The sequence below is a fragment of the Orcinus orca genome, chromosome 4, assembly GCF_937001465.1.
Source record: "Orcinus orca chromosome 4, mOrcOrc1.1, whole genome shotgun sequence".
In the NCBI taxonomy this organism is placed as follows: Eukaryota; Metazoa; Chordata; class Mammalia; order Artiodactyla; family Delphinidae; genus Orcinus; species Orcinus orca.
In genome coordinates this window covers 42,927,414-42,940,384 of record NC_064562.1, presented here as the reverse complement: position 1 = coordinate 42,940,384, position 12,971 = coordinate 42,927,414, and the positions used below count along the sequence as shown (strand labels likewise).

General features: G+C 40.3%; 1 protein-coding gene across 8 annotated transcripts in view; it reads right to left on the bottom strand.

The window, feature by feature from the left end:
• Nucleotides 1–637: 637 nt before the first annotated feature.
• TMEM150C (transmembrane protein 150C) overlaps nucleotides 638–12,971 on the bottom strand; it is an 81,188-nt gene continuing 68,854 nt past the window's right edge. For 4 of the 8 annotated variants that reach the window (XM_049709411.1, XM_049709410.1, XM_049709412.1 and 1 more), the window contains 4 exons: nucleotides 9,255–9,382; nucleotides 5,918–6,095; nucleotides 2,709–2,911; nucleotides 638–2,406 (listed from right to left, as the gene is read on the bottom strand). In XM_049709411.1, coding sequence (XP_049565368.1) covers nucleotides 2,332–2,406; nucleotides 2,709–2,911; nucleotides 5,918–6,095; nucleotides 9,255–9,382 — 584 coding nt within the window. In that variant the 3' untranslated portion in view covers nucleotides 638–2,331. Of the gene's footprint in view, nucleotides 2,912–5,917; nucleotides 6,096–9,254; nucleotides 9,383–12,971 lie in introns of all 8 variants that reach the window. The other 4 variants (XM_004282175.4, XM_049709415.1, XM_049709414.1 and 1 more) reach the window with 3 other exon arrangements.

Genomic DNA, 12,971 nt, shown 5'->3' with positions numbered 1-12,971 from the left:
AGTGGCTAGACCTACTGACTGACCTCCAGGCAGGGGTGGCAGAGGGGGCTGGAGAGGAAGCTCTATAAACTCAGCAATAGTGAGATTCAGAGAGCTTCTGGGTTGGTGAGCACATTGAACCCTGGGAGGATGCTGTGCCCCTGCATCCCTCCCCTTCCTTGCCCCATGCATCTCTTCCATTTGGCTGCTTTCAAGTTATATCTTTTATAATAAACCAGAAAATGGAAGTAAAGTGTTTTCCCAAGTTCTGCGAGCTGTTCCAGGAAATTATTGAATCCAGAAGGGAAGGGAATTGTGGGAACCCTCCAATTTTATGACCAGGTTGGACCGAAGTGTGGGTTATCTGGGGACATGATACTTGCAACCGGCATTTGAAGCGAGGGAGGTCTTGCGGGACCAAGCCTTTAAACCCGTGGGGTCTGAGGATAACTTTGGGTAGTGTCAGAATTGAACTGAATTGTAGGACACCCAGTTGGTGTCCAGAGAATCAGAGAATTGGTTGTTAGTGTTGGAAAACACCCTAGAAATATGCTGCCAATGTCACACTGAAGTTTTCAACATAATGTCTGAGTCAGTTTACACATGCTTTAATATTAGAGAAGAAATGTTCTTGTAAGAGACAAAAGAAAAATCACAATTCTGCACAAAAGAATTTTATTTAGTGGTCAGATCCCGATGAATAATGCCAGTCATTGCTTGATTCTGTTAAAATGCGCTATTAGATCTACTCTTAAGAAAGTGTACGGTGCATCACCAAAAGCTATTTAATTTGGATCGTGTAGAGTAAAAGAAAACTTCATAAATCTTTGTTCTCTGATAAAATTTTTAAAATATAAAAATGAAAAAAAAACCCCAAAAGCAGTATTCAAAAATAATAAATGTCACCTTGGACTATTTACAGTAAGATGACTTTCTAATAGGAGAACACTCTCTGCTTGTCTCTTTTTCTCACATTTTACTTGTCCCTTAGAGGTGTTCTGCCTCCCCCATCTAACCCTCATGATTTCTTCCATTCCTGTCTTGCATGAAACAGTCATCTTCCATTCTCTCACACATCTTTGAGTCTTTCTCTGATACTCCTTTTTTGTATTGTAAATTACCAGTAATTCTATTCAACAGATGTTTGTTGAGCACCTAATATGTGCCAGGCACTGTGCTAAGAGGTGGGGATAAATACAGAGATGAAAAGTCATTGAACCCCCTCCTCAAGAAGCTCAGAGTTTGGGTTGGATTAAAAAAACATTTTTTCACATTATATTCCATGAAATCCCAAGCCCCTATGAAGTAAGTTTGGGGATTTCTTGAAACAAAGTGCACTCACGGAGGGTCCATCAGCTTGGCCCACTCCAACGCATTTTGATTTAGAATTCTGCCCTTTTTTATGAAGCACATCCTCTAAAGCCCAGGAATAGAGTTTGAGTTCTAAACTCTTCGCAGGTGGGAACTACATGATGTGTTGTAGGGGACGAACTGAACCAATTTGTTTTTCGGGGAGGGTAACCATTTAATTGGCTTCTACAAATTCTGAGTATGAAAAGCCCTTAACCCCCCGCCCCCCAAAATACTAAATTTGAGCAACAGATACATATTAAGAAACTCCTCCTTGATTTGGATTTACAACACGATCCTCTGAAACTCCTCTCTTTTACAAATGTCCAGCAGGAGCTCTTTTTATTACCTCCACACGTATTTCTTTGTGCTTTTCTGTGAACATTTTCTTAGCTTCAAACATAAAAGCAGCAAATTAAGCCTGCAGGTGACCTTTCTTTTTTTTTTCTTTTATCATGTTGAACCCCAAACAAGCTCAGTTCTTGCGTTTGGCCTACATCTTCTCTGTCCGTGAGGCCCCAAGAGAACCATGGTAGTTACTTCAAAAAAAAAAAAAAGAAAACAAAGCAAACTATGAAATAGAAAATAAAAACTGAACATAGCATACTATGGAAGCAAAACTGAAACCACACCCTCGCTACCCCCATCTCTCCATGGCAGACCATGGCCTACAAATATTCACATTTGGAAATATTTTCTCAGTCACAGTAAAGTCCAAATCGTGGTGGTGGGCTTCCCCCTCACAGCTCGTAGCGTATTCCTTTTGTCGAATCTGCTCAGACAGCCACTGAACGATGACGAAGGGAGTTTTTGTGGGAAAGTTCTATCCTTGATCCAACATCATCCACAGGTTACACGGGGTCACATCTCTGTACAGTTTCCATCCAACCAAATGACACTCTGTCCATTCAAGAGCCCTAGTGCCAGATTCAGAATGTCCTCGTGAGCTGGTTCCAAGCCCTCTGGATCTGAAGGCAGTTGGGAGTTGGCATTATTCCCATGTTACATTTGGCCTGCCCAAGGTAGGGTGATCAGGATGTCTGGAATACGTGAAGAGGACAAGAAGAGCAGGGGGTGCTGGGAGAGAGGGGAAAAGAGAGGTGATCATGCACAAGCTTCTTGCTCTGTCGTGCATTATATTTTCAGTGCTAACAGCGTGTATTTCGACACATAGGGCTTGTGCTTTTTTGTTAAATAACTCGCCCCGAAACGCTCGTTTGGCAAACGTGGCCATGAATGTGTGTGTGAGTGTGTGCGTGTGCACGTGCCTGTGTTTACGATGTGTCATGAGGTTGTGTGTCAAGTCCTGTGGGTGTGCCTTGGCCCCTCCCCTGATGCTACACCCACCTCACCAGCAAGGAAAAACTGATGGGTTACACCTGGTCGGTTTGATATTCAGAAGCTTCAGACAGGCTTTCTGAGAAGCTTAGGAAAGTCTCCTGGTATTCAGAACATACAATCTCATAACGATAATGCCGGAACTCCACAGCAAAGGTGCCAAAGTAAGACAGGAAGCACATGACCAGGCCCCACTGGACCCTGGCTGCGTACAGGTGGATGCCTTGGGCCATGAGGATGAAGTCTGGGGAGAAGTAGTCAAGGCAAGTTCCTCCATCGGCCACATTAAGACGGGGCTCTTTTCTGGGCAGAGACAGGTTACGGGAAAAGCCTGGCTCTCCCCCTGACTAGCAGAAGAGCTTCACAGAGCCAGCTGAACACCATCTACATAAATAATACAAGGTAACATTATTGAGCCCTTACTTTGTGCCAGACATGCTTCTAGGTGCTTTCATGGAAAACCTAACTTATTCATCACAACATCCTGTTATCAGCAGTTCGCTTAAAATAGGGAAACGGAGGCCAAATGGGTAACACGGGTATTAACTGGTGGAACTGGGATTCAAACACAAGCACTCTGACTCCCTGGCCATGCATTCGACCACTATACTTTACGGCTGCCTAATAAACTGTGAGACTAGCTAAAGAATTACAATTCCAAAGTAACTAGTTGGCCAGAAAAATAACGCTGTATTTTTTAAAGACACTGCAGGGCTTCCCTGGTGGCGCAGTGGTTGAGAGTCCACCTGCCGATGGAGGGGACACGGGTTCGTGCCTCGGTCCGGGAGGATCCCACATGCCGCGGAGCGGCTGGGCCCGTGAGCCATGGCCGCTGAGCCTGCGCGTCCGGAGCCTGTGCTCCACAACGGGAGAAGCCACAACAGTGAGAGGCTCGCGTACCACAAAAAAAAAAAAAAAAAAAAGACACTGCAAATGACGATGGAACAATGTGAACGTATCAAACAGCTAACTACCTCCATATAGGCTGTGTTTGTCTCTGCAGTGATACTAATAAGGTCTAAGTGGCCCCTCTTCTTCTCTCTAGTTTTCACTATTGCCTTTCAGACAATATTCTATAGGCTGGTTTCATTCCTGGTGTTGCATTTAAACTTAAATGAAAGCAGGCAATTAAAAAACCAAAGAACAGATGATTCATCTATGCCTGACTATACACAGAGTGTATGTATATGTACACACACACACACATCAGTATATATGAAGGTAGGAGCTGGGGAGGAGAGAGGTTCATAACGTTCTATAGTGAAAAGCTAAGAGGCCAAGGACTAAATAAAGTTATTTAGAAAAATCAGAATTGTTCCCTTAGAATTAGTTCTACCTTCAGAACTTAGCCTTAAAATCTTGGGAAATTTTCAGAGAGTGAAAAATTCTGTGACAACTACTTCAGCCAAACTTCGCTCTCCTGACTAGGCCTGGATTCATTCACCTGGGAACCACGAAATGGTTCCAAGTCTTCGGAAATATCATGGATCAGAATTGTTTGGTATAAGCTCAAAACTCAGAATGATTTAAAATCTGTACATACTCTTCTGACTGAGGGTTCAAAATGTTGCCAAAGCAATATTAACTTACAGGGGAGGAATATATCTTCAAATCTCGCACTGGCAGAATTCTGACCCGTTTACTCATAAAATATTTTATCAGGTTGCTAGTAATAAGCAAGTTTTTTGGCTTGAATTTCAAGTCCTTAAATGTTCTCAATCTAATGAGACTTAAGAAAACCGCTAAAATGACTGAATGGCAGTTTGTGAGGGAAGAATAAAGAAATGGCTCCAAATACTCCACTAATGAACATCTCCAAACGCTAAACATTTTCGGTTTTTTTTTTGTTTTGTTTTGTTTTTTGCGGTACGCGGGCCTCTCACTGTTGTGGCCTCTCCCGTTGCTGAGCACAGGCTCCGGACGCGCAGGCTTAGCGGCCATGGCTCACGGGCCCAACCGCTCCGCGGCATGTGGGATCTTCCCGGACCGGGGCACGAACCCGCATCCCCTGTATCGGCAGGTGGACTCTCAACCACTGCACCACCAGGGAAGCCCAACATTTTCGTATTTTAAAGCCACTCTAAGGAGGGATGGCATAGTGGTTAAGAGTATAAGAACTGAGCCTGAGTTTAGAACAAATCGACACATACCATGTGTGATCTTGGGTAATTAACCTTCGTTTTTCACTATTCCTACTTGTTAAGTGAGGATTAAAAGGGTTGACACATTTAAAGTGCTTAGAATACTGCCTAGCACATTATAAGTACCCAATAAATATTGGCTATTATATTGATGATTGTAACTGTGTTAGCTATACAGTTTGCCGTCTAGGAACTCCCTTCTTCTCCAGTTTCCAGAGGACCTAATGGAGTAAACACTTAGGATTGAGTGACTGATCTGATTGGTGGGGTGGTTACTGGCCGACTTCCACTGGGCCCTGCTATAGTAGGTGGGGTCACTGTGCTCCACCCTAGACCAGTCCCTCTGCGATCTGTTTGGGCTCCAGCTGAGTGTAGTGCTCTCCTCTGCCTTTCCCTGATTTCTCTGCTTCTTACTGGGTGGATAGATTGAATTCCAGGGTGTAAGATAAGAGGCCTGCACAATTTTCCTTTCCAAGTTTACTAGGAATAAAGGCTGATTTCTTCATCCCCATCTGGCTCCGTGTGACTGTTCTCCATTGGTTCAAACTCCGAGGGATGAAGGGAAATAAATAGCACCTCAAAATTATTTGTTTAGGACAACAGTACATGCAGTGGTAATCTAGTTCTTGAATTTTTCCAGAAAAGCTTACTTGTTTTCCTGAAATGTATAAATGTATTTTTGTCCCTAGAAATTCATTTTAGAGTTAATAGATTAAATGAAATAACAGAGCCACTAATAAAGTCGAAAATGAAAAGAATTTTTCAAGATGGAAGGAAAAAAACCCTACAATTCTCTTTTGGTTATGCATTCTATGTTTTTCACAAAAGGAAACTTTACATCAAAAGGAGAATGCATGGCACCATTCCTACAGATTGAAACCGTTTTGAGAAGGCAGAGCTTGGTTCTCCATCTCCTCTTTGGCATGAAAAATAGGTCTGAAAGTTTTCGTTTTTATACCTATTTATTTTTCTTTTTTGTCTAATATTCTGAGTTGATACGACAGTATATCCTAACCAACTGAGAATGGCACTCTTCTCATCTTCTACATGCACAACTTATCTGTGTTTTAATCTCACTGGCAAAGAACGTTTTCACATTCAAAGGATACAGAGGACCACGCAGAGAGTGACAGATGCTGAGAGAATAACTCGTGGAATTCCAACTTTCCGTCCTTCATTCTTGATGTTTACTTTGAGTGTCAATGCAGCCTGGATCCAGCAGGTCAGTGTGCCAAATCCAAAAGTCAAGGAAGTTCCGACATTATGGATTTCTTCATCATTTGTGAGCTAAGGGATGAACAGATAATGACCTGTGGAGGCCCATTTAGAAAATACATACAAGCCAATGGAATACGTGAAGGAGAAAAAAATAGGTAAAGAGATGTCCCAATAATGGGATGATAGGTTGTAGAAAGAGTAGAACCCTTCATCTCCACTGGCTCTTTGTGTCTATTCTCCATTGGTTCCAACTCTGAGGGGAAGAAGAGAAATGAATAGTATGCCCACACCTCAAAACGTTTGTTTGGAAGAATCATACAGGCAGTGGTAATTTATTCTTTGAATTTATTTTCCAGAAAAGCTTTGTAGAAAAGTAAAAGAAAAAAGCAGGAGAGTTACACAAAAAAAGAGAAATGTCAAAGTTTCTACAGACATAAACCCCAAACTCTTTTCTACACTAAGAAATGAGACCAGAATCCGGCTGTGTATTTACTGATTGAGGATGGCCAATTCTAAGCAGGTCAAGATTTCACTGGCTGGGACAACTAATAACACTTGAGCTGTTCTTTACTCTTACAAAACTGGCCAGTCTATGTAATGTGGCCAATTCATTGTTAATGGGCTTTTGTTTTGTTTCCTATTATAATAAGAAAACTGCACTTATGAGCTTTTGCCATATCTGGAGACCCATTAGGGCAACAGTGTTCGAAGATTCCTGGTCAAGGCTTTTATACAGTTAATAGGTTAAAGGAGACCCATCTGGGTTATTTCAATTGGGGGTTAGAGATGTAAACTGCCCAAATCATTACCCACTGATTTAAAAAATATATCTGTCACTTAAAACACCTTTATGAATTGCATATATTTTTAACTACACATGTACCCCACATATATAGGAAACACAGGTAATAAAATCTACTGTTGAAAGATGGCTTTAAAAACATGGTGAAAATATCTTTTTGAATCGCCATTGCCTTCAGGTGTTTTATTGTTTAGCGTTGCTATGAATAATGGTTGTATCAAATCAATATTACTTTCCCTTTACAATTTTTTTCTATTGTTTTGGCTGTAGGATTTTTTCTTCTTTGAAGAAGCCATTTCCCCCCCCCCACAGTTCAAAACACATATTTTTGAAACATTTTATTTTATTTTATTGTTATTTATTTATTTTTTGGCTGCGCAGCATGTGGCATCTTAGTTCCCTGACCAGGGATCAAACCCACACCCCCTGCATTGGAAGCGTGGAGTCCAAACAACTGGACCGCCAGGAAAGTCCTGAAACACTTTAAGTAATGATTCCCCAAGTCAAATTTTACTACTAGGAAATTGGTTTTCCATGGTCTACATAGTCTGTTCATTTATTTTTTAATTCTAATTTTAAAAATAGATGATACAGTTACATGGGCCAAACTTTAAAAAATTGTAAAAAGAGTATAGATTGAAAAGTCTGTCTCTTATCTCATATACTAGCCACCTAGTTTCTCCACAGGCAACTAATGTGTTATTTGTTTCCTGTGTAATCTCTGTAGATATTCCAGAAAATGTTCTTCATATATAGCGTCATCATTTACAGTTTTGAATATCTGTGGTTCACCCAAACAACCCAATCACTGGGATTCTTCGGGGAACTTTAGTGAAAAACAAAATGTCTATTCAGTAACTTCCATCTAAGACCTGGTTGAGAGAAATGATAGTTACTGAGCATTTTACAACATGCCAGTCCCTGTAGCACAGATGGATAAGTGGAGGAAAGACTACCACCAAAATCTCAATAAAAAATGCTCTGTGCCCTAACATTTTGGAGCTTAACAGATAAACTCTCAAATATTCTCCTGATAATTCATCCTCCTAGCCAATATGTTCTAAGAATGCAGCTTTCTCATTATCTAGGTTGATACGGAATGAGATCTAGAATAGTTAGAGGAATGGGTGGGATTGCCTGCCTATCTGTCAGACAGCCCATTAAGTAAAAAATACTTATTAAGGGCTTCCCTGGTGGCACAGTGGTTAAGAATCCATCTGCCAATGCAGGGGTCACAGGTTCAAGCCCTGGTCTGGGAAGATCCCACATGCCGTGGGGCAACTAAGCCCACGTGCCACAACTACTGAAGCCCGTGCACCTAGAGCCCATGCTCCGCAACAAGAGACGACACCGCAATAGAAGTCCGCGCACTGCAACAAAGAACAGCCCCTACTCGCCGCAACTAGAGAAAGCCCGCGCGCAGCAACGAAGACCCAGTGCAGCCACAAAAATAAAAATAAATAAATAAATTTATTTATTAGAAAGAATACTTATTGAGTTGCTACTGTGTGCCAGGGGACATCTTGGGGAATGAGTTATCCTAATTTAATGAATTATCAGCACTGAGGGTCAAGGACGAGAGACATTCTTAGAAAATCCACTACCATATTTTCAGTAAGAACATTCCTAAACACTCACTAGAATGCTGAGTGTCTGGAATGCCTGCACCATTTGGATTTCACTCAACAGACGGCGGAGAAGTGTCAGGATTGGTGTTTGACTGCAAGGAGGAAGTTTCTAGCAGTAGTATATCACAGAGGCCAGAGGATGCTGGGGAGGGAATGGAGGCAGGGAAAACAGAAAACTACTGTAACTGGGCAGGGTCTCCATGTCTATTTTACAAATGAAGTCATTTAGGTCAAGAGTTGTGTGAGGGTATTGGCAAGGGAAATTATGCTTAAGTGACCTTGGGTTTCTACATCTCTGGGAAGAAGAGTGAGGGTTAGTACCTCCTTATTCAAGTCACAGGTGTTCTAGAGAAATTCTGAGTTTTCAAACTGACTCCCATGTGAGCTTGCTTATCTAAAATGCAAGGTTTCATCCAATAAGAATGTTCAATGTTTAATTACAGAAAGGCAATGATCCTATTAATTTTCTAGAAAGGTACATTAGAATACAATTTGTTATGAAAAAAAGTATATAGCGGTTTGAAAGCCCTATTTTAGTAGATACGTTTCCCAATAGCTGTGCTGTATTTCCAATGCATAGGGAGGAATTTCTCATGTTTAATTCAGACTTACGTAGGGGAGGCTCAAAGAACAGATGGGCTGACTGCTGGAGAAACTGTGCATATCAGGAACCACTGTTAGCATTTTTTTAAAGATTCATGGAGAATTCTATGGGCCACGTAGTGACTATAACTCAGTGGCTGTGATCATCATATAGGTGAAGTGTGAGATGGAGGTGAAAAAGGCCAAATGAAGTACCTGAAAATTACCAAGTAAGGTCATTCCAAAGGAAGCCAGACAGAGCGCCACCAATCCACTAATATTCAGCCATGGATTTAAAACCTTTGGTTTCAGTTGTATGAAGCGCAGAACAGCTACCACCAGAGCTGGGAATAAAACAAAATGTTATAATTGAAAAAGTTAAATCACACAGTCAGACTAGGAAGCAGTGTTCTAAAGCCACAATGTACAGAAGTAAACTTTTTGCCACAGTACACCTTTAAATCTCTAAAATGACAGATGCATTTTTAAAAGAAATTTTCCATGTGATGTTTCTGATTACTGAGATGTTTTATTCTAGCTAACCTGGGGAAAGCAGAGAGGAACTGAAGCAGCGTGCTATATGTTATTTGGGTGACGCAAGATGATAGACTGGTAACAACTAGTGTTGTTCTCAGAGTTTTCAAAAACAAGGTCAGCACAAGACAGACTGGCTTAGGAGAACATCACAGAGGCTTGGCACACAACAGATCAGACACAGAGAGACAGCCCATGGCACGGGAATTCACTGATTCAATCAGCCTTTAGTTTAGAACCGTGTTAGAACAGATAGGGCAAGAAAACATGGGGAAGAAGACAAGGTTACCAATCTAGACAAACCTGCTGGTCCCTGTGCCAGAAATCATTCCCGGGGATAGGAAGGAAGATAAAGGCACATGTACAAATCCCTTTATTACTGGTTTATTCCCTCTCCCTTCTGATTCTACCTGCAGGTGTTCACTGTCAAAGGACAAAGACAGCTCACCCAAATTAGAGCAGTTACAGCAATAAAATCATGGAATCTGTATTTTAACATAGCAGATTTGGGGGTTTGGTATGTACTGAAAATCATATTGATTATATTAAGAAAGCTCAATTCTTCACATGATGCTAATTACTTATTTTAAAATCCCACTCTTTTGAATCAAATTGTCATTGGAGAATCTGCAGAGAGAAAAAGGAAGTTACTTAGATTTCAAATCTGACTTCTAATAGTAACCTTGAGGCCAGTCCATACTCAAGTCACTAATCTAAGAATCTCCTTTTATTAATTGCTTGGTGCAGGGATATTTTCATATTTATACAAAAAGCTAGGAGAGGTCAGTCTACAAATGATTTTTAAAAAGCACTTGCAATTAATATGTTATATCTAAAATGAAGAAATGCACTTACTACTTTTTAAGGCAATTTATTTTGACATTAAGGTTTAGCAGGGAAGACAATTAGGAATTCAAGAATCATCCTATTTATACAACAATTAGTAGGTAATTATTTGCTGTAAGTCTGCCTTGATTTCAGGCCATTATTAGTAGCCGTTAACAAAGAAACCCATTCACAAGTTTGCATTTCCCAAGTATGACGAATTTCATAGTTTCAAGCTACAAAGTTAGTTCAGTGAGTTGAACTAACAGAGGTACTCAGTTCAGTAACAGAGGTACTTCAGTTCCAAGTACCTCTGGTCAAAGAGTGGTATACAACTTGGTTAATAGTTGGATTCTGGAAACAAAATAGAAATAAACTGCAATCTATGAAATCTTAAATTGTTTGGATCTGATTTAGCTTTTAGTATATTTATGTTAAAGCTAATGCCCATGATTCATCATCAAATTAATAGATTATACTTGAGTTGATAATAGCTTTTTAACATCTTTATTGGAGTATAATTGCTTTACAGTGGTGTGTTAGTTTCTGCTTTATAACAAAGTGAATCAGTTATACATATACATATGTTCCCATATCTCTTCCCTCTTGCGTCTCCCTCCCTCCCACCCTCCCTATCCCACCCCTCCAGGCGGTCACAAAGCACCGAGCTGATCTCCCTGTGCTATGTGGCTGCTTCCCACTAGCTATCTATCTTACATTTGGTAGTGTATATATGTCCATGCCACTGTCTCACTTCAACCCAGCTTACCCTTCCCCCTCCCCGTATCCTCAAGTCCCTTCTCTACGTCTGTGTCTTTATTCCTGTCCTGCCCCTAGGTTCTTCAGAACCATTTTTTTGATGATAGTTTTTCAACCTAATGGGTTGAGGGATCCAGTTAGGAGTTATCATATTATCAGAAGTCTATTAATGTTGACAATAACTATCCTAGAGGATGAAAAAATAAGCACAATTTCTAATACTTTAGGGGATACGAATAGGAGGAAGAAGTGGGGAGACGAGAAATTCAACATAAGCGCCCTGACACAAAGTGATCTTCAGATAAAGAAGTCATTAGATTTAGACCAGAAATCTCCATACAAGGCACCAGGGGAGACATTTGCTAATTAATTGTGTGTGGATATTAGTCAGCACATAATGACAGAATATTGAGGCAGCACATTTAATTTCTTTTAAAAACGACTAGTGGAGAGTATGACTCTGGGAACTTTCTGGTTGTCATCTAGTTTGGAGGGCTAGGATGGTGTCGGAACTCTCGCCGAAGCCCTAACCCACTGCCAAAGCAGACACCGAAATGGCTCTTCACGTTGACCATCCAGGTAGTTTGTGCCACTCTACCCAAAGGGACACAGTCAGTGCCACTGTCTGTGTTACTCATTTCTCTCCAGTGAACTCTGGATGTGTACTATTCTCCTGGCTCCAGCATTGCTAGCCTTCTCATTTGTAATATGGATGGTAAGTCATTTCATCAAGAACAGATGATGACATTAACCAGGAAACAGAAACTTCCCTGAAGACAGGAATCAACCCAACATTCCCAACTTCCAGAACAGCATTCCAAACACCACACTTGGCCCTTTTAACCTATTAACTCCATTATTAATCAGCTGAGGCTAGGCCTAATTTCTTTCCATAATAGGGTCTAGTTGAAATTTTATGGTTGTGGAAATAATAAAGCTTCTGATCCATTAACAGTTTTATTAACAGGTTTAAATGCAGACAGATTCAGACTATCTGTTATGAAGTCCATTTACAACCAAGTAATGATTTAATTATACCTTATTGAAAAAGTTTTCTTGGGCAGTAGGGCAATTTCAAAACCATCTTTATATATGTCAACCAATTTTTACCACATTAACATTCTGCTCAATAGATATATTTTTTGTTTCATTTAAAAATTTTAAATTTTACTTACAGTTTTAGAAAAGATTTTTAAAACCCACCCTTTTGTTGTTTTTGATATTCCCAACAGTCCTTTGCTATAAAAGTGTCCCTTATTTAATTTATCTGCCTGTTAAAAAATATAAATATTAGAGTAATTCCTTATTTTCTTTGTTAAATTCTTTTATTTTGAAGCTGATCGGGTTTTTAAAGTTCAAACTCAAAACAGCAGCTCTTCACTGCAGTTCTAGACTGGTGTCTGGCCAAATTCTTTTTCATTTTGTTTAGTTTTACTGTTTATGCATCAATAATTCTTATTTATGACAGCAGTAGAACATGACAATCAATATGTTTTGGCTGAAGGAGGGAAAGACGCCGCTATTAGGTGACCAAAATCATTCAGCTATTAGTTTATCCTCACAACCTCTCCAGAGCAGAAAATAATATTCCTTTTAAGAAATTTTTCTTGGTCTCCAAAGAAGACATACAGATGGCCGTGGCACGTGAAAAGCTGCTCAACATCATTAATTATTAGAGAAATGCAAATCAAAACTACAATGAGGTATCACCTCACACCAGTTAGAATGGGCATCATCAGAAAATCTACAAACAATAAATGCTGGAGAGGGTGTGCCGAAAAGGGAACCCTCTTGCACTGTTGGGGGGAATGTAAA